General features: G+C 41.5%; 1 protein-coding gene across 7 annotated transcripts in view; it reads left to right on the forward strand.

The window, feature by feature from the left end:
* The window catches only part of tenm3 (teneurin transmembrane protein 3), a 454,093-nt gene that overhangs the window by 421,717 nt on the left and 9,449 nt on the right, over positions 1 to 22,927 (forward strand). For all 7 annotated transcript variants that reach the window (XM_084378327.1, XM_084378328.1, XM_084378329.1 and 4 more), the window contains 7 exons: positions 5,752 to 5,996; positions 6,074 to 6,255; positions 14,769 to 14,971; positions 15,315 to 15,425; positions 15,560 to 15,702; positions 15,800 to 15,924; positions 20,705 to 20,835. In XM_084378327.1, coding sequence (XP_084234453.1) covers positions 5,752 to 5,996; positions 6,074 to 6,255; positions 14,769 to 14,971; positions 15,315 to 15,425; positions 15,560 to 15,702; positions 15,800 to 15,924; positions 20,705 to 20,835 — 1,140 coding nt within the window. The remainder of the gene's footprint in view (positions 1 to 5,751; positions 5,997 to 6,073; positions 6,256 to 14,768; positions 14,972 to 15,314; positions 15,426 to 15,559; positions 15,703 to 15,799; positions 15,925 to 20,704; positions 20,836 to 22,927) is intronic.

Below are 22,927 nucleotides of genomic sequence, written 5' to 3' on the forward strand. Positions count from 1 at the left end.
AAAATCCTCATCAATAGCAACCAATACATTTACATATTGTTTTTGTTCAGAAGACCTCAATAAATCAAGGTTGTTTTGGAATACAGTCACTTTGAGAAAATAAAGTAACTAGGTGAAACCAAGTGAGTTGTTATCCATGACATATAAGCAAGAAAACTTAAAATTCTGCATTTTATTGCACTTACCAGATTGAAAGTAGCAGCAAGTAGTGAATACCATGCTCAAAACGCACCTTTTTAAATTAGCTTTTAATTTATAATCTTGATGTGCTTGTTTTATACTGTTCTGTGTTTTTACTGTATCTTACTGTTTTTAACTGTATATTTCATGATTTTTAAAGTGTAAAGTTTATTATTATTATTATTATTAGTGAGAGTGAGTAGAGAACACTCCTCAAACAACAGTTTTAAGTCAAAGTTTAAAAGTTTCAGTTTGATCCTAAGTGGTGATGTTGAGAGGTTTTATAATCACAGGCCCTGAGTTATCAAATCAAATCAAATCAAATTTTATTTGTATAGCCCAAATTCACAAATCACAGTTTGCCTCAGAGGGCTTTACAATCTGTACAGAGACGACACCCTCTGTCCTTCGACCCTCGATTCGAGTGAGGAAAAACTTGCCCCAAAAAAAGCCCTTTTAACAGGGAAAAAAAATGCGGAAGAAACCTCAGGGAGAGCCACAGAGGAGGGATCCCTCTCCCAGGACGGACAGACGTGCAATAGATGTCGCATGTACAGAGCAGATCAACGAGATCACAATGACAGGAGTGAAAGTACATAAAGATGTATTACAGCAATAATAATGAAATGCACATGGAAATGTGATTACTAGTGATAACAGTAGTAGTGATTAATGGTAAGGATGGTATGTAGTAATGCATTACAATAATAGTAGTGGAACGTATGTAACAGAGATGTGACTAATATTAGCGACAGTAGTGGTGGGTGTCAGGCAGGGTCATGGCAGTAGGCGCATCCACGATCAGGCAGGGCCATAGCAGTAGGCGCATCCACGATCAGGCAGGGCCATAGCAGTGGGCGCATCCACGATCAGGCAGGGCCATAGCAGTGGGATCTATTCGATTTCCTCAAATACAAGTGGTCATCAGTGGGTTCTTGTTTACAAAGCAGGAAAAAAACATCACTGAATGGCAGTTGTTTAGTATTAAAGCAACATTATGTAGTAATAAATATTTTGAGCAATTTGTGCACCATTTCTGAGTGCAATACAACTGTCATGAATACAAATCCCAGGTTTCTGTAACAATTTGTCAGATGTAATGTTACGTTACATGCTAACTACAAACAAAACTCAGCATGTCATGACAATGTTATATCTTGAAGTAAACATGAATCCTAAGGCAGTCAAAGTTTGGACAAGCATTGCACACAACTCAGAACAGTAACAGCTGGCTGTAACATGCTACCAGCCAACCTCTTTTGAAATGGCTTATGATCAAGTATCAGCTAGCAGAACTACAGTAACTTCTCTTTACAGGTCAATCTAACAGTATAATGAGTTTTTGAGCTGTTATTTTAAGGCATATAGGTACGTCACTTTAATGCACTGTATGGTCTGGTCCATAATACCACTTTTACAACAAATTTAGTGTGTATATGCAGGTTTTTTAAGCACAGGTAAAGCAGCTAATAATCTGCAATTAACTCCTTTCACATTGCCAGTGGATGAGTTTGCCTTTCTGTTTTTTTTTTTACTTTATGTGTCCCGTTTATCATCACGGACGTGCTGGAAAAACAGGGAACAGCAGAAAGCAGCAGATCATATACCTCATCAGAATACATCCAGAAGACCTTAAACTTGTTTTAAAAAGTCCTAAAGGTCTAAAATACAACATTCAGCTTCACTAGCTGTCAGGAACTAGCTGTGTAAAGATATGGTGGAATTAATCATATAATGATGTGTCTAATTCATGTGGATGGGAGAGGGGAGGTGTGGCCAACACAGCGGTTTGCTTTGTTCTCACATGTCGATGCTGACCTGTGACCACTGGTAGTGCTCCATTTGGCATTTGGGACCTTAAATCAATTATTTTCGAAATTAGACATAATTTTTTCCTGAGCTGATGATGAAAGTTGCTGAGGGATGAGACATCTCACTTATTTTTGATATCTGATGAGTTGCACATGCAGTACTGATCGGGCAGCTGCCTGCAGACCACACAGAAGCCACAAACTATGGTTACTTTTCCAATATCTTTAACTTCAATCTCTCTTTCAACTTCAGCGCCCTCTGAAAGATGTTCAAGTGCTGCTTGACAGAGATGGATGGAAAGATATTAACAAGCCAACGGCTCAACACATTATATAGCACTGCACCTGAGAAGGAGACTGACCCGCAGATTCCACTGGATACGGTACTGCTACGGTACGGCTGCGTTACGGCTCCGGTACGATTGTGCTCCGTCGTCCTCGTCCGGCAACCCCCACCAGTTGCGTTTTGAGTCCGCTACGGCGCAGCTCCGCCGATCAGCTGGAGAAACGAAACCGAGGAATTCCCGCGATAATTACATTATCACACACGAACGCAGTTATATGTATGTGCTATAAACACAACAACACGAAGTGTTCCCGACCGACGGATTAGAAGAAGAGCTTGTATTTGTCTCTTTTTTGAGGTTTTTGTGTTTGTATCAACACAGAGTGTTTTATTTTGAAAATCAACCGGATTTCTTGTTGTTGTTTCGTGTCTGACTTCCTGTCTGCTCTGTGCTAAATTCGGCTGAATTGCTGGGTTGTGTTGCGGCGTCCGCCAGAATAGAAGTCCTGCGTATCTGATCCGCAGGGCTGCGGACTGCCGGAGCTGGCACGCAGCAGACACGCAGCGCAGCGGACCTGGTGGAAGTTAACACATAGACTAAAGTGCTACGGATCAGCTCCGCCGCCGTGGCGGAGCCGTAACGCAGCCGTACCGTATCCAGTGGAATCTGCGGGTCAGAGTAACTTATTGCATTCAGCCAGATCTTGTGTTCACATCCCAGCCGACCCAAGCCAGAGGCAATAAATACCCGTGAATACTGCAGGGTGAATTGACCCAGGAGTAAAGGACACTCGCCAGGACGCAGAGGGAGTACAGAGAGTCCAGTATTCAGGACTCTCCGTACTCCCTCTGCGTCGTGTAGTTGTCTGGAAATGTGGCTACACGAGCAGATACCGAACTCCAATGCCACCATCCCCGGCCTACAGACACCACCACAAGCGGCAAAAAAAAAGGAGGAGGGCTGGCCGTGCTCATAAACAACAGGTGGTGTCACCCCGGGCACATCTCTGTGAAAGAGCGCGTATGCAGCCCGGACATCGAGCTCATCGTCATTAGACTTCGTCCATATCATTTGCCACGGGAGTTTACCAGTGTCATCGCGTGTTCAAAGAGAACTCAAACATAGCATCAGAAAGAGTAAGGACAACTACAGGAGAAAACTGTAATACAAACTGAAGAACGACAGCACCAGGGACGTATGGAGTGGGATGAGAGAGATAACCGGCTTCCAGAGGAACGGTGGAGGAGCAGCTGAGGGAAATGAACAACGAGCAAACGAGTTCAACCAGTTTTTCAACAGGTATGACTCCAGCTCCTCCACCACAAGCAGCCCCCCTGCTGCTCCTATGTGCAACCAATCCAGGACACAACCCACACAGCCCCACACAAACCCCCACAGCAGACACCAGCTATTACCACTGCTGCAGGAAGCCTACTCCTCCCTGGATAGACCCAACACCACTGTCCGCGTCATGTTCTTCGACTTCTTCAGCGCCTTCAACACCATCCAGCCCAGGCTGCTGAAGGCCAAACTGGAGAACATGTAGGTGGATTCTCCCCTCGTCACAGGGGTCGATGACTATCTGACGGGCAGACCGCAGTTTGTGAGATTACAGAACTGTGTGTCTGACTGTCTGATCGGCAACATCCGCGCCCCCCAGGGAACTGTGCTGTCTCCCTTCCTCTTCACCACCTACACTAGAAATTCTCTGAGGGGTGCGTAGAGGGCGGGAGGGAAGATGAGTACGAGGACCTGGTCGACAATTTTATTAAGTGGTGTCCGGAGAACCATTTGCAGCTGAACATGGCCGAGACTAAAGAGATGGTGGTGGACTTCAGTAGGAACAAGCCCCCGCCCTCTCCAGTCTGCATTAGCGGGACAGATGTTGACATTGTGGAATCATACAAATACCTGGCTGTGGTGCTGGACAATAAACTGGAGTGGTCTACAAACACGGAGGCAGTCTACAAGAAAGGCCTGAGCCGGCTTCACTTCCTGAGGAGGCTCAGGTCCTTTAATGTCTGCAACCAGATGCTCCAGATGTTCTATCAGTCTGTTGTTGCGAGCACCATCTTCTTCACAGTGGTGTCCTGGGGCATCAAAGCGAAGGACGCCCAACAGACTGAACAAACTCATCAAAAAGGCAGAGTCTGTTGTTGGCTCTAAGCTTGTCACCCTGGAGGTGGTGGTGGAGGACAGGATGCTGGCAAAACTGCTGGCTATCATGGACAATGTCTCTCACCCCCTCCACAAAACTCTGGACAAGCTTAAGAGCAGCTTCAGCAATAGACTCATTCAACCCTGCTGCCTAAAGGAACGACACAGGAAATCATTCCTACCTGGTGCCATCAGACTTCATGATGTTCACTCCAAAACACACAAATAATTTTTGCGCTTTAAATTATTATTACTGTAAATAAAACTGCACCTTATCCAATTGCACCTTATGTTCATCTTACCTTTACTCCTCGATACCTCAGCATTTTATTTTATTTACCTCAGTATTTTATTTTATTTTTATAACTACTTAAAGGAACTTGGGGCAGGATTTGTGAAAAAATGGTTGAATGAGTCGAAACGAAATTACGACCAAAGCTGGGCTGGCACCCAAAATAAACATCGGATACGCGTTTGACTCATGGAGGCAGCTTCAACTTGAACTTGAGGTCGGTGTGACCTAACGTGCAAAGTAGCATTAACTGCAAACATGTAACTTAGTCCACCGCTGTGTAACACTGAATAGCTACAGACTGCGCATTTTCCACGGTCCTTTAGTCTGAAACCGAATAGCTAGAAATATGTCCCTTTATATATGGGACTGAAAGTCCAAAGTGTTATCCGGGAGGTTAGGTTAGCAGTTTTGCTTTTGCCTGTGCCTTTCAGACTGCATCAACTGTAACGGTGAATCGCCGCGCTTGTGTGTCGCTACACACAGCAAGCCGGCTTCCCGGCTGCTTCATGTGTGTAGGGGATAAGGCGTCAGCTGCACTGCTGTGAAGAGTTCATGCGCCAGCTTGGCTGATGGCTGCAGTTACCCTAACGGCTGCAACGGCCGTTGTGTCACTATTGAGTCTTATTTCTTGATCCTGCCCCAAGTTAAGCATTTTATTGTTTGTAGTACTTTATTGTTTTTTGTATTGTATATAGTACTTTATTGTTTCTTATTGTTTCTATATTTGCCCTTGTTTTTTGATTGTATTTGTAACCCGCTGCTATGGTAACCTAATTTCCCCTCGGGGATTAATAAAGTTATCTATCTATCTATCTATCAATCTATCCCTGATCATTTATGTTCACATTGGCCACAAAAGTTTTTGCATGATTTTAGCGGGTGTGATTGGCTTTTTTGGCAAGTGTGAAAGGGTTATAACATATGGTCTACAGTGTCTCTCTTGAAGTCTGATAAGCAGGGCTATTGGTCAGTGTAGGAAGTAAACTGTTGATTTTCTGAACTAGTCTTTGCCCTGTCTCAGATCATCTCCACAGCAGTGATGACCTACACCAAACACTTCGACCAACATGGCCGCATCAAGGAGATCCAGTATGAGATCTTCAGGTCTCTGATGTACTGGATCACCATTCAGTATGACAACATGGGCAGAGTCACCAAGCGTGAGATCAAAATTGGACCGTTCGCCAACACAACCAAATATGGTTACGAATATGACGTTGATGGACAGCTGCAAACAGTCTCCCTCAATGAGAAGATGATGTGGAGGTAGGATCAAAATATTAACCTGGGGGGAAAAAAATCATGATACCAAATGTTAATAGTATCATTTTCTGGCCTTCTAGGTATAATTATGACCTGAATGGTAACCTGCATTTGCTGAATCCTGGAAACAGTGGTCGGTTAACCCCTCTGCGCTACGATCTGAGGGACAGAATCACTCGTCTGGGAGATGTTCAGTACAGGCTGGATGAAGATGGTTTCCTGAGACAGAGAGGAGCCGAGATATTTGAATACAACTCCAAAGGTGGGAATTTGTATTTTTTACTCTGTATTTTTGTTGCCCAACAAGTACGAGTTCAAACTCTTTATTCAAGAGATTTATCTGTACCATTGACACTGCCTCATACCTGTCTAAAAACCATGAGACTTTAGTAGAACAGTTTAGACTCTTAGATGGATGAGGGTTAAATAGTGGATGGTGCGACACAAAAAGTTACAATAAGCTCCTCCATGTTCCAATCGCTGGCTCTCTGTGTCCTCCAAGGTCTGCTTGATACTGGTCAACAGCACAAACCCATATGTCAAAGTTCACCAAAGTGCTAATTAAGATGCAAAACAATGTTTTTAAGATTTTATAGATTGGTCCCCACCCTCCATATGCCTCATAGTGGTTTGGTCCACTGCCAATCAACCTGCATCTCACACTCATTAGCGCTCAGTACAAGTATTTTTGTCACTGGGAGTGTGATGGCAAAGTAGTTACTTTCCAAAGTTTACTTAAAACAACAGATGCTATTTTTCTCTTGCCACAAAGCTGTGCTTAGGATCTGGTTAGGTTTAAGCACAAAAAACACTTGGTAAGGGTTAGAAAAACAGTATTTTGGCTTGGGCCAAAACACATTACAAAATGACTATCACGAAATGCCATTAAAGGATAACTAAGGTTTTTTTACAACCTGGACCTTATTTCTAGCATAAAATACGATCATTTACTCACCCAAATAACTTTGGTGTCATTTGGAGTCGTTCGGACGAAATTAGATCCAGTGGAGTGCCGCGTATATCCATATAATACGAGTGATCTATATATAACACATTATCTGCCGCGAAACTAGTTCATTTCACCAATATTTTGTTATGATGCGCTAGTGCTATTCCCCTCTGAGTCCGGGGTTGGCTGCTATCAACATCCGGGGTCTGTAGGTCGACCTACTAACCTCTGACCTGGATGATGTCATCTCTGAAAGCTGCGCGCAACCGCGACAGCCAGCTTGTTTACCTGTAGTTTGCAACTGACACCAAAGTTATCTGGGTGAGTAAATGATCGTATTCTATGCTAGAAATAAGGTCCAGGTTGTCATTTCGAACAAATACTTAAAAAAATATTTGTATTCGGGAACAACAAAAACATCATATCAAAAAGCTAGGTTTCCTCATGAGACCGCAGCACATGCCCGGGTGAGTGAGTGAGTGACGTTCAGGAGTCGGGGGTGGGGGCGTCAAAACACCGCTGTTCCGCCCCCCCCCGCCCCCGCAGCTGTCCATGGTGCTGCTGAACCAGGTGACGTTGTTTACACTCTGCGTTGTGGCTTGTCTGTGAAACGCGCGCTGCTCAGGGACTGGGCAGATCTGTCCCACTTGCTTTGTCCCTCACTCCGTTGGGAGATCTTCCACAGAGTAAAAGAAATACACATTGTTTCTCTCCCCCGCTCCGCTCGAGCGTGGCTGAACGCGGCTTGAGCCCACTTCACGGGCGCGAGGCTGCTGCAGCCGGCGACCCTGCTGACAGCAGACCGGGGGAGAAAAAACATTTCTTTGCTCGGTGCTTTGGTTGGTGTTTTAGGCAATGAAGAAAGGAGTTGGTTAAGTTTAGTAAACAGACCTGGGGTCCGTTTCACAAAGCAGGTTCAACAAACTCTGAGTCTAAGTGCTTTTATAAAATGTAATATGCCTAGACCTATAGGCCTATATATATTTTAAAGCCTATTCATAAAAATATTAATTTCCCTTTCATGACTTTTTTTACTTTTGTAAAGTGCTCTGCATCTCCGACGTTGTATAAAAAACTCCCATTTGCAAAAAAACGCTGGTTTGAGTTACCTCCCTTTGTGAAACGGAAAACTCAGAGTTTCCCTCATTTCAGGGTTAACAGACTCAGAGTTTTCACTAAGCCTGCTTTGTGAAACGGACCCCTGGTAGAGGCCAGAAGCATAATGACCGTTAGCTATAGGCTACTATGTCATATTATTTACAGATCAAGTTTAGTTCTTGGAGCTCTGTGCAATAGAAAGAACAGGGGTCCGTTTCACAAAGCAGGTTCAACAAACTCTGAGTCTAACCTTGAACTCTGAGTTGATCTACTCTGAGATAGGAAACTCTGAGTTTTCGATTCCAGAACAGCTGATTTGAGTTAGTTTGATCAACTCGGAGTAGTTTCACCTGGAGTTAAGCGCGTGCGCCACAAGTATAAAAAGACAGCATCAATGGAGCCCCGATTCGACGAGTCACCATGGCAACGGGGAAGAGGAGGGCTATGTTTTTCACCCCACTGGGCGTTTCAGGGCGAGGCACACTTTTCTGACGGCTCTGCATACAGTTGCCTTGCTCAAGTGCTCTGCATCTCCGACGTTGTATAAAAAAACTCCCTATTCAAAGAAAAGAAAAAAAAACGCAGCGCAACACACAATATCTGCTGGGATGTGAGAGCATGACTTCGGTTGGTAATGTTGGAAATGTAAGGACGGATTAGGTTGTGTATGTAAATGATGGACTGTGACGTGAAACGGTACCGCTCAAAAAGACAATTGTCTGGAAATCTATGCGCGGTCTGATAATCATCTTCCGACGAATATTTAATTCTCTGCGCAGTAATGCTGCACCTTCATCCACGGGATCATTATCAAAAGGACATGCCATGGTAGTGAAAATAGTCGCCACCTAATATAACTTCTAATGTAGGCCTACTGACTGATTTTTGCAATGATTTTCTCAAAAAACAGACGGCAGAACTATATTACGCCAAAACTCGCCTGCTGACTGAATGAATGAGGAAATCAAATACAGTGTGTGGCTGAAAGAGGGCGGAGATAGAGAGAAACTCGAGGTTTGTTGAGAAAAACCTGGTCCCGACCAGGTTAGAGTCATAGAGTATGTTACCATGGTAACTGACCGAGAGCTTAAGTTACCTCTCTCTGTGAAACAGGCTAGAGTTACCCCTCTTTCTCTGGTTTGAGTTACCTCCCTTTGTGAAACGGAAAACTCAGAGTTTCCCTCATTTCAGGGTTAACAGACTCAGAGTTTTCACTAAACCTGCTTTGTGAAACGGACCCCTGTTCTTTTAAGTATTATTTGTTTTTATTCTGACTGTTCAACGTCCTCCAACAAGGACGGGTGGTGGTGGGGTTCATAATGTTCACAGTGATATTTTATTAGTTGTTGGTTTAACCATGGATGAGGTAATGGCTGTTATGTTATTTTATTTTCAATGACATTCCTTGTTACATGTTCATTGCTGGATTTATGGAAAAACATCAACCAATATTGCATATCCATAATTATTATAATGGATAATTAAAGAATTCTTACACTATAACGAAAATTAGAAGTGTAACTCGAAAAAAAAAAATAGTTTTACGCCTATTTTGAATTTTACTCGAATACAAATACAAATACAAATACTTTTCCCCCCTCAACAAATACAAATACACATACAAATATCGGCTGCTCTGCACACTCCTACTTCACAGTTTAATCTTGTGCATTGCGCGGCCAGAATATTGGTACTTAGTAGCTGCTTTTTAACATGCTGGTACAACCCTAAATTTACTTACCTTTCATTACCCAGTATAGTTTAATAGTACTAATCATATACAGTTAGTATAACAGTAAGCCCACTTTAGGTGGCATCCTCCGTTTCCCCTTCATAACAGGAAGAACCGTCCACCCGGAGATCTCTGATGCTACCGGCTGGCCAGCACTACCATCCTCCTCCTCCTCTACTCCAATGCAGAGCAGGACACAGCCGTGGTCAGCTGCTAAAGGAAAGACCAACAGCAAACATCCCGTACAACAAACTATCAAAATGCAAAACAGATTTGCTCCACTACGCCGAGATTCCGCATCTCCATCTGATGACCTGTACCACTCATCGCCACAGAGAAGGGTAAGGTCTGAATGTAAATCAGAAGCTAACAGGCCGCAGGCAAAGCTAACGACTGGGCCCCAAACTCTGATTGTGGGAGATGCCACTGTTAAAGATGTGAGATTCATGTGCGGTGAAAACATGAAGGTTCTCTGTTTTCCAAAGGATATGGTTCCTGACATGACAGCGAGAATCCCTGGTATTGTTGCAGCAAATCCAACTGTCAAGAAGATCATTTTGCATACGGGGATGAATGACATTGTGAAGCAGCAGTCTGAAATGCTCAAACAAGATTTTACTGATCTGTTGAACACAGTCAGCTCCCTGGATGTTGAGGTTTTAATCAGTGGCCCCCTTCCACCAGTCAGAAGAGGTGCTGAGAGATTCAGCAGATTGATGGCACTGAACACATGGCTTTCCAAAGCATGTAATGTCCATTCTATGCATTTTTTGGACAACTTCAATTTCTTTTGGGACCGCAGACATCTTTTTAAGCAAGATGGACTCTTCCTAAATAGGTCAGGAGTCAAATTGTTTATGTCCAACATATCTTTCTGCCTGCGTCACCAATCTGTTCCCTCCACCAAGGACAAGAGGCAAGACAGGCCGAAACAAACAGGAGATAATCACAAAGGAAACCGAGCACAGCCCCCAGCTGAAGTGAGCTCCACTCATGAGAGACGTCAGGGTGAACAGGAAGAGGATTCTCTCTGTGAGGTTCAACTGTCTACACCACCCCAAACCCCACCCAGTTCACCATCTACTGTGGGCATGTTGTCGCCTTCGTCCCCCCTCATGGAGTTCACTGACCAAATGAACAAGCTGGTCATCGCTGGGACACAGTTTACCCCCCCGCCCTACTGCAATTTTCTCTCCTCTCATTCCCCTGAAACACCCTCAGCCTTCGGTGAAGTTAAGACACACACCACCCCCACCCCTTTCACACAGGCATCATCCTCCCCAAGCTGATAAGAGCTCAGCACACTTAGATCTTTCTGTCTCTTACTGCTGATGTTTTATGGGTCCAGGCTCTAAAGATGTCACTCCTGACTATTCCCAGCGAAAGTCGGGGCCCAGTGTACTGGAAGCTTTTTCAGTTCATGTTATGACCGGTAATACAAAAAGAATGTTTAAATTGCCAAGAAAGAGGGTAATGTCAAATTTAACATTCATTCCATGTCAGCTACAGTCAGTCCATAGTTGTATAGATACTGCTTCTAGCACATTGAATCTAGCAGTATTAAATGTCAGGTCATTAGCATGTAAATCATTTTTGATTAATGATTATATTGTACAGAACAACCTGGACTTTATGTTCTTAACTGAAACCTGGTTAGGCCAAGACAACAGTGCAGCAGTTCTTATCGAATCAACACCTCCTAACTTCAGTTTCATGAGTGAACCTAGAGTGGAGAAGAAAGGAGGTGGAGTCGCCATTTTGTTTAATGAAACTTTCCAATGCAGGAAAATGTTGTATGGTAACTTCAACTCCTTTGAATACATTGCTGTTCAGTTGAGAGCCTCCTGTCGTGCAGTATTACTAACCATTTATAGGCCCCCCGAGATATAATGCACTGTTTTTTGATGATTTTTCCAAATTACTGTCTATTATCTGCATTGAGTTTGACTGTGTGGTTATAGTGGGGGATTTTAACATTCATATTGATAATGTGAAAGATGGATGTGCAAAGGAACTCTTAAATACTCTGGATATCTTTGGACTTTCTCAGCATGCGACAGATCCAACACATAACAAGGGCCACATTTTAGATCTAATTATTTCCAAGGGTCTAAACATTTCTGATGTTGTGGTGAGTGATGTTGCTCTTTCTGACCATTACTGCGTCCAGTTTAAAATGAACATCCCTGCTAATTGCAGCAAAGGAGAAGCAGAGATGATAAGAAAGCGGTCTATTAACAGTAGCACCGGTGCATTATTCACTCAGGCTTTTACATCATCACTAACTCTGCCCTCAGACTCTGTCGATGACCTTGTTAATAATTTCAGCTCCAATGTTATGACTGTTATGGATGCCATTGCTCCGATTAAGACCAAAGTTATATCTGGAAGGAAAAAGTCACCATGGAGGAACGCCACTCTGGTGAAAGCTCAAAAAAGAGTGTGTAGGCAGGCTGAACGCAGATGGCGAAAAAACCAAACTCCAGGTACATTATGACATTTATAAAGAGAGTCTTCACATCTATAACCAAGAATTGAAAAAGGCAAGGCAGTCTTTTTTCTCTGAGATTATTGAAAATAATACCAACAATGTCCGTACCCTATTCACTGTTGTCGATAGACTGACAAATCCCTCAGTATCTGTTCCTCCTGAACTGCTGTCCAACAAGTCATGCAATGACTTTGCAGCCTTTTTTACAGATAAAATTCAGAGGATAAGACAAACAGTAAGTGGCTCCTTCACAGGAAACTTGGTTATGTCACCAGTTCCTCCTCAATCTTCTAGACATCTAGAAAAGTTTCAACTCGTAGACCATGCATCTCTGACAGTAACGGTTAAGAATTTAAAATCCACGACCTGCTGCCTTGATATGCTGCCTACAAATTTGTTGAAAAATGTTTTTAATTGTGTTGCACCAGAAATATTGAGGATAGTAAATACTTCCCTTTTATCAGGACAATTTCCCAAGGCCTTGAAAACTGCAGTAATCAAACCTCTTTTAAAAAGGCCTAATCTGGATGCTTCAGTATTAAGTAACTACAGACCCATATCAAACCTTGCATTTTTGTCAAAGATCATTGAGAGAGTTGTTTATCAACAAATTCACTCTTTCTTGACCCAAAACGATCTCTTCAATGCTTTCCAGTCTGGTTTTCGACCACACCACAGCACTGAAACTGCACTTATTAAGGTGTTAAATGACATACGCCTTAATACTGATGCATCAAAAACTTCAGTGTTGGTTTTACTGGATCTTAGTGCTGCATTCGACACAGTTGATCACAACATGTTGCTCGACAGACTGGAGAAGTGGGTCGGAGTTTCTGGTACGGTGCTAAATTGGCTCAAATCTTATTTAGCAGATCGAGACTTCTTTGTGTCGCTAGGTAATTGTGAATCTGAGCGAACAAAGATGACGTGGAGTCCCCCAAGGCTCTATTCTCGGGCCACTTTTGTTTAATATCTATATGCTCCCAGTGGCCCAGATCATGGAGTATCATAACATCTCTTACCACTCATATGCTGATGACACACAGCTCTACATCACAGTGTCACCATATGACTACAGTCCATTACAGTCACTGAGTGAATGTATCCAACAAGTCACTCAGTGGATGGGCCAGAACTTTCTTCAGCTCAATGCTGAAAAGACAGAAGTCATTGTTTTTGGTCCCAAAAACGCAAGGCTTGAGGTCAGTGGCCAACTTCACTCAATTACACTAAAAACCACTGACCAAGCCAGAAATCTGGGTGTAGTTATGGACTCAGACCTAAATTTCACTAAAAATGAATCACTAAATCAGCCTATTATCATCTCAAAAACATTGCACGAATTAAAGGACTTCTGTCTAAACAAGACATGGAAAAACTAGTTCATGCATTTATTCTTAGTAGGTTAGATTATTGTAATGGTGTCTTTACAGGTCTCAGTAAAAAATCAATCAGGCAGCTGCAGCTCATCCAGAATGCTGCTGCCAGAGTCCTGACCAACAGCAGGAAAATGGACCATATCACACCTGTCCTTAAATCCCTGCACTGGCTCCCTGTGAGCCAAAGGATAGAGTTTAAAATCCTGTTACTGGTCTACAAATCATTATGGCCTTGGACCTAAATACATGTCAGAGCTGCTGGTGGGATATGAACCATCCAGAGCCCTCAGGTCATCAGGGGCAGGTCTACTCAGTGTCCCCAGGGTCAGAACCAAGCAGGGTGAAGCTGCATTTAGCTTCCATGGTCCTCATCTGTGGAACAAACTCCCTGAACACCTGAGGTGTGCACAAACTGTCAGCTCATTTAAATCAGGGCTGAAGACATTACTGTTTACTGCAGCTTTCGTATAGTGTAAGACCTTTCTGTTTGCCACTGCCTTTCACCGAAGCAATTTTAAGGCTTTGAACTGCACTGTAACTTTTATTTTCTCTGTGACTTTTGTTTTCTATTATTGTGCGTAGGAAATCAATTCTATTTTAGCCTACTTGCCTATTTCTTAACTTGTTTTAATGTTTTGTTTTAATGTCTATTTCTTAACTTGTTTTAATGTTTTGTTTTAATGTATTTTAAATGCTTTTATGCGCCTGTAAAGCACTTTGAGTTGCCTTGTGTCTGAATTGTGCTATACAAATAAACTTGCCTTGCCAAACTTGCCTTCAGGAATTGCTCTTGAGAAACAATGACAATGAAGTGTAATACCTGCCCTAGCATGATTCCAATGAAATGAATGAGCTTTGCTTCAAAAGTTAACTTTTTTTAATGTCTTTGTGACAGAGCCTTTACCCCTGTTTTTACCTCAATTAATATGACATTAACCTAACCACCATGTGTAGAATTTTACGTGATTATACCAAATACAAGTTTTCCTCATGGCATAATTTGTTTGTAGAAAACTTTACCAAAGTCTGCAATTTTTTAATTCTACATATCGTAGCTTTAATATCTAATTTGCTGTCATGTCATTCTTCAAGATCTTATTCTTCCTTTTTATAATCTGTGATCCAGGTCTTCTAGTTCGTGTCTACAGTAAAGCAGCCAGCTGGACTATACAGTACCGCTACGACGGTTTGGGTCGACGTGTGGCGTCTAGAAACAGTCTGGGCCAACACCTGCAGTTCTTCTACGCTGACCTGAACTACCCCACCAGGATCACCCATGTCTATAACCACTCCAGCTCTGAGATCACATCTTTTTACTATGATCTGCAGGTAGTTGCACTGAAAAAGTCAGTTTTCATTGTTCATATAAGGTATTTGGCTAATTTTAAAAAGGAAAGTAGGTAAAATTATGTCCAAATTAAAAATCATCTCCAGTATCTCTAGCAGGGAAAACATTGAGTGTGGAGGAGTCCAACTTACTCTGGACAGAGTTCTCACTGATTATTCATGTGTGCCTTTCGGTTTTCACTCTCATCTTATGATTTATTATATTCTATGTGGAGCAGGTTCACAGCAATACATTATTACTATTATTACTATTATTATTATTATTATTATTATTATTATTATTATTATTATTATGTGTATAATTGGAATGTTTATTGTTGCATAGGGACATGTGTTTGCTATGGAGATCAGCAGTGGAGAGGAGTTTTATATTGCATGTGATAATACTGGGACACCACTGGCTGTCTTCAGCAACAATGGACTACTGCTTAAACAGGTATGTGTATGCTTTCTTCCTTTATGGGGAAATGAAGAAAACACTTTACTCTGTTTCATGTATGTCTTCAAATGCTATTAAATTGTTTTGCGTCTCCATATCAGATCATTAACCTAACCTGTTTGTGTGTGTAGGTGCAGTACACAGCGTATGGTGAGGTTTACTTTGATTCTAACCCAGACTTTGTGCTGGTAATTGGTTTCCATGGAGGCCTATATGATCCGCTGACAAGACTGCTGCATTTTGGAGACCGAGACTACGACATCCCTGCTGGGAGGTAGGCAGTCTGTCACTTATTTACTCATTTTCACAAGAGATGATTAGTTCCTGTTCTAGCTTTGTTAGTGTTACTGACCAGAGTGTTTGTTATGAAGGTGGACCACTCCCGACATCACTACATGGACACGTGTGGGCAAAGACCCCCAGCCCTTCAACCTGTACATGTTCCGAGGCAACAACCCCATCAGCAAGATTCATCAGGTCAAAGAATATGTCACAGGTAACATTTACAATGTAAAAGCACTGTGGATGTAGATATTTCTTTGTAGGTGTAGATGGTGAAGAAGGAGTGTTATTGATAGAAATATTCTGCTATTTTTCGAACAAGCTAGTTAATAAATAGCTGGTAATTTAATTAAAATACACTTCATGAAACTTCCAACTGGTTTCTGCTGAACTTCTGCAGATCGTTCCATTTTAATTTCAAACTAGTTTCTGTCTAACTTCTGCAGGCCAGTAAATTGAAGCACATTTTTTAACCATATAAATTCACGCAAATTTAACAATCAGGCTGTCTGTCTCTCTTTCTTTGTCACATTCACACTCACACACTGTTATTATATGTAGGTTCTTAAAAGATTATAAATATTAATTGTTTTCTATTATTTATTTTGCATTGCCATCTCAAAATATAGAAAGAGTGACATTTAACTCTGTGTGGTGTGAAGACATTATTATTAAGCATTAATGGGCAATTAAGGAATGAAACTTCTAAATGGTAAATTAGTCATTTGATCCTTCATTATGAAGTTATATTTGTTGGTAATAAGCATTTATGGTGGCTAAAAATGGACATTTAGGGAAACTGTACCAAAGTTGTACTGATCTTCTGAAATAATAGTAATTTGTGAAAATGTAAATGGTAAAAAAAAATACTTAAATTCACTGACCAGCACAAACTAGTTGGAAGTTTCTTGGAAATGGAGTAAAAGAAATTACCAACTATTAATTAAGTTTTTAATTTAAAAAGTCCACATAAGAGATTGAGGCGGATATGAGAAAATAGCCAACACAGTCTGGCCTCCATCCCTGTGTTGATATTTGTTTTGAGGGAGAGAGTGTGCACTGGGTGTGTTCTTTTTACCATGTCATGTCTAGTTAAAGGTGCGTTCACACCGGACCTTTTATTTTTGTCGCTGGCGACAAGTTTACATATTAAGTTAATGCAAACGAGCGACTGAGCGATTAATCGCTCAGGCGAAATGTCGCTGGGGCTCTGAGCGACAGCGTCCGAGCGACGGAGCGAAAAAACGCTCTGTCGCTCGAGTTGAGAAACCCCAACTCTCTGGCCGTCAGTCGCTTGTCGCTCAGCGCTGACTGGCTGCCGTAATCTATATGTAGGCCTAATTATGACAACTACTGAAACCATGTAAACGTAATACAACTCCACCGGTCCGGAAGAGCAAAGCCGGCTTTACGTTGACACACACAAACACACACACACACACACCGGAGACAAATGGCCAGGCGCTCTGGGATGGAGCGCCTGTAGTTGGTGTCCAACCGGGCAATTCCTGCCTCCGATTCTTGCCAACAGCTCGTCAAACTGGGCCGTTGTCAGCCGCGTATACCGTTGAAAACGGGAAGAAATGAGCGCCTCTGAGCGACGTGAAATTCACTGGAATCGCTTGAATGACGTTATCAGAGCGATCTGTTGAATTGTGCCGACGAGCGACTGCAGCTGAGCAACCGAGCGATTTTTTTGGAGCGACAGCGACAAAAATAAAAGGTCCGGTGTGAACGCACCTTAAGCATGTTCCTTCAGTCAGTTATTATTGTTAAATCATGTTAGGGTAATTAAAAAATTTTTTTGGTAATTATTGTAGTAATTTGGGGGTAATTTCAAAGAAATTTCAAATATGTTACTTGGTAATTACCACCTACTTACCATGACATTTGTGAACGTATTGGTCTCTGTAAAGTTCTATGCTGGGTCCCTTCTTTTCAGTATGGTTAATACTTTTACTTTACAGAAATACTATATAGTATAGCCCGAACTGAAAACATGTTTAAGCTGAATAACCATGCATGCATATGTATGTTTCTAGCTGTTTTTAAAATCACAATGTGATCTGTGGATTATTCTCTTTTTCAAAAGTTAGATAAGTCGTGAAAAAAACAATATGCTAGTGTTCTAACACAGCTGCAAAAAGTAGTATTTTCCATCTGCCAGGTAGACAACTTGTCAAAGTTATGAAATCATCCAGCACGAGGTGGGTCTGCTGGAGTTTGGATTGCAGTAGTTGGAAGTAATTGTAGCAGTCCAATTGTTTGACTTGCTATTTTTCTTTGTTTGGGCTGATTTTCCTCATGACTGATTGCAGGGGATTCAGAGCACCTGTGCACAGGTGGGGAGACTGACTCCTGGTTGAGGAGTGGAAGCAGCTTGGGGCATTTCCCTCCCAGCCAATCAGGGTGTGACAACTAGGTCTGCACGATATGAGGAAAATCTGCGATGTGCGATAACACTGTTCAATATTGCGATGATGATATAACTTGCGATAAATAAACAAATATTGAAGTTTGCATATTATTAACTATACAGTTAATAATAGTGTTTCCGCATTAATATGTAGACAGCTAACATAGACCCGAAACATTGAATAACCAATGCCCACTGAATAAAGAATGAAATAAATTATTTTGAACATGCTTTTATCGAACAAACTGCACATGAATACCCAACCAATTAAGCAGAACATTAATTTAAATAAGACATTATAATTATATGAAATTAAAGTTTAATTTCCCCTGCTCCCTTTAAACTATTTTCTTGTAAACTCAACCAAAACATCTCTTACCATGCAGAGTTGAAATAAATAAAAAAAATCCAGGGGGAAACAACTTACATAATTAAATAAATATAAGTTAAACATGGCACTTTATATTAACTGTAATGTCTCTCATCACAATCATCAAGGCCCTTGACTCTGCCTAACAAGGTGCAGAGATCTATAGTATGAACTGAAATAGAGTAGGGCCAGCCCACTAAATCAAGAGAAAATAAAATCAGGAAAAAATCTACCCTTTAGGTCAAGTTACAACCTTAGTTATTCCCTTAACACAAGTTCTTGACCAAGAAAACCAGCATGTTACCTTTGTTAGGTTTCAGACATGTACCACATTCCCTGATGTGCTGAAGTTGTGCTGATGTGCTTACACAGTACCTGTCTTTGTAACACGCTGTAACAGTCAGAGTTATTTAATGTAGCGCCACTAGGTGGCGCCTTCTTTTGTTTAATGGGTAATGTAACCTGTACGATGAAGAAGAGCAGGTGTACTTCCGCTCCTCATGAGAAAGGATACCGCTAACAGAGCGAAGACTTTTTATGTGTTTTTATTTTGTAAACTGTCGGTAGAAGAACCTCGGTGTGTTCGTTTGCACGGATGCCTGTAACATTAGTGCCGTAGAGACCTGGCATGGCATGGTCAGTGTTATGAATAAAAGTGCCGTGCGGAAACCCCCAATGTTGCCTTCCGTCTCTTGAGTAACCGGAGCTACCCGGCGTTGCCGCACTAAAGTGGACCATCACCTTCCCCTTCACCAGCCCACGTTATAACGTCGTCTCTCCTGAATCTAAAATAACTCCATATAGCAGAAGTGCTGTTCTTCGTCGACCATTTTCATCGCTTTTCTCTCCTCCCTCAGCCATCATAACCCGGCAATCACCACCAAACTGATGCCAATTAATTTTGTCAGGGTAGCTAACGGCTAGCTGGGGCTTCATCTGATTGGCCCTTGTATCCAGGGCTCCGTCTGATAGGCTAAATGTTAGCATGCTCACGGTGCATGCATGCTGCATGTAGAAGAGACGAGGAATCCACGTAGTGAAGTACAGAGAATGAGGTTTATTTACACGAACTTGTACGTACAACTGACTTGTAGTGAACTCCCAATATAACTGACAAATTACCCAGCGGGCCCCTGCGGCATCTTGTACGTCATGTTGCCAGGGCAACAATCATATACATTCTACATCCCCCCTCTTCACAAAGCACAGCAAATCAGTGTTGGTTTTTCTTTTGGATAATAGGGAATGTCCTTAGGTGCTCCAGGGTAAGGCATAAGGTCCATAAGGCATAAGGCATAGTAGATGGTTGGAATGCCAGAATAATAACATACTGCATTAATCATTGTGAACAAAATGATTTTTCTTATTCATCGCGTGTCAGGCAGTCTTTTGCGATGTGTTTATCGCACATGTTCATATCGCGATGACGATGAAAATTCGATTTATCGGGCAGCCCTAGTGACAACATCCTGTTTGAAAGGCTTAAGAGAGGCGGCAAATGGCACACCGGTGGCTCTCACCCTCATACTGAATCTGCCCCTGACCCATTCTGAATCGCTCCCTGAATTACAGAGAACCTCATTCCCCCTTTGTCAGCCAGAAACTCTGGTCTATTTAGGGCCTATTTTGTTTTTTTGGCTGCCCACATCTTTCTTGAGGAAACTATGTTTATTAGGGGAACCCTTTAAAACCCAAGCCCCTTTACACCTTCAGTTTACCATTTTATTTCCCTGGGGCTTGTGGGAGCACATTTATTCATTATAGCGGGAAGAGTTATTTGTTTATTATATTCAAAAGAAGCACTTGTTTGTTATATCCCAAAGAGGCATTTGTTTATTGTTTAAGTAGCGGACATTGGGCATTCCCCCAGTTTTACATGTTTTTTGTTTATATTTTTATGTGGGTTGGGCTGACCTGTAGGCAATTTACAGCCAGTACTGCCACATAATGAACTACAAAATTACTTTTGATAGTAATGTGCTGCAACAATGTGAGACATGTAATGTTTATTAAGGGAACAACAGAGGTTTGTCTGGAAGTAATATAAAGAAATCATGAGAAATATAAAAAAACTGCTGTTTATTATCACAGTTTGTTCATCTGCTGCCAGTATTGAATGCAAATCAAAAGCAACATGCTTGAACTTAATCTTTAACTACTTATTTTTCTTTATGTGTTTTCCACATCCACTGCTCCCTTTCTCTGTAGATGTCAATATCTGGTTGGTCACATTTGGCTTCCATCTCCACAACGCGATCCCAGGATTCCCCATTCCCAAGTTTGACCTGACCCAGCCATCCCTGGAGATGAAAAAGAGCCAGCTGTGGGATGACCTGCCTGTATGTATCCTAAGTACTCTTACCCCAAGTAATACGCCAATTACAATTGCTATTAAAATGTGATCTTTATCCAGAAGTGTTATCTATCTAAAGTATCCTGATCGGAATGTGATCGGTTCAGCCTGACCAAACCTGTATTTAGTTTGGCTCAAATTTTGTTTGAATTACGGTAGGTATGAACCCAATTTGTACAACGTGCTGGCATCTGTGTACAACAAAGTGTACACAGACTTTTGTTATTACCTAACAAAAACTATAGATTGTTCAAATTTAGAGAGTGAGCAAGGGAGAGGGCTGAAAGAGACATAACCCTATTTACTGACTATACAATTCTGTGCAATTAAAGTGCAAAAGATGTGTTATTCAAAGGAAGAGTGAAAAATTAAATAAATATGGGTAGGCACTCACTCACTCACTCACTTGATAACACTGCCAATTTATAAATTGCGTTAATTTTGTCCACAGCAGTGTTTACACCATCATTATTATGGGGATATATTTTAGAAAGAAATAAATCGATTGAATATTGGATTTTGGCATTTTCAAATGCTTTTTGGTAGCTCTCCATGCTGTCTGATTTCCATCTGTATTCTTTGTGGTGTTGTACAGTTCACTGGGTTTAGAGGCTTCATAGTTACTGTGCGCCCTCTTCAGATAGACTGTGATCTTGCTGTGGTCCGAGAGGGGTGTGAGTGGGTTGACTGTGAAAGCTCTGAGAGACATTGGGTCCAGATCTGTTATGGCATAGTCTACCGTACTACTGCCAAGAGCTGAACTAAATGTGTAATGGCCCAGAGAATCTCCTCGTAACCTACCATCTACTATATACAGACCCAGCGCGCAGCAAAGCTGTAAAAGCTGGGTACCACTTGTGTTTGTAATTTTATCAAAATTGTGTCTTGGGGGGAGTTCAGGGAGAGAAAAGCAGGTTTCTCCAGGTAGGCCTGTGCTGATCTCCCTGGATGTTTATAGTGTCAGCTTTCTCTCCAGTTCTAGTGTTCAGGTCCCCGCAGACTAGCACTTTTCCCAAAGTTTTAAATTGGTTTATTTCCCTCTCTAGAATGGAAAAAACATCTTCATTGTAGTAGGGGGATATGTAAATAGCACATAGGTAGACATGTTGGTCTGCACATATTATTTCTTTGTTAATTTTCAGCCAAATAAAGGGTTCTACTTTTTTGATAATTTCAATTGAATGGGTTAGTTCTGATCTATACCAAATAATCATGCCTCCTGAGTCCCACTACCTTGGGTTACTGTTTGGAGTTTAATTGATGGGATAATAATCTCAACGTAATTGCAAGGACAGCCAGTGGAACTGTCTTCTCTGTACCATGTCTCTTGAAGACTGTGATATCAGAGTCCTTTACCTCTCTAATAAAATCTTGATTTCGGCTTTTTAATCCAAAAGCAGATGATCTAAGGCCTGGAATGTTCCAACATGTTATTTGAAAGGATTTCATCTTTAAATGTGGTCTGTTTTAAAAACAAGATAAACACTTAAACAAATAACAACGATAATAAAAATAAGAAATAAACAACTAAGTTTAACACCTAAGCCTCAAACAGGCCGCCTGGACTTATTTTGTTGTTTTGGCTATAAAAATGTCAGAAAATGTGCTATGAGTACATTCTTTTGCACCTTTTTCCAGGATTACTTAATCTTTCAATATCTGGCAATTATTTGACATTACTGTATGTTTTGAGTGTGTAATAACAGTTTAAAGGGGAAGAAAACACAAAACGAAATTGGATTTGACAGGTTTTTAGTAGAGTAGAAACTGTATTTACACATAGACAAACATATTACACGTTTATCTGAAATTTTAACTATAAAACATCTGTCCAAGAAAGTTTGTGAGCCTTGGCCTCATAGTTTTTATTTTTTGGCCTGTTTTGTGAAAGTGACTTACAGTAAGTACAGTAGTCATAAAAATTAGCTAAATTATTAGCTAGCTAGCTACAACGTTTACTACATGCTCTGGTTCAGATGAAGTTACTCCTTCATCATGGTCACTGTGATCCTCAGTGAACCTCTGTGAAGGTTTTGTCACCCTTGATGACTTTCTTGACATGTCTTGCTCACACAAAT

Source organism: Pagrus pagrus (genome assembly GCF_965226575.1).
Source record: "Pagrus pagrus genome assembly, chromosome: 2".
In the NCBI taxonomy this organism is placed as follows: domain Eukaryota; kingdom Metazoa; phylum Chordata; class Actinopteri; order Spariformes; family Sparidae; genus Pagrus; species Pagrus pagrus.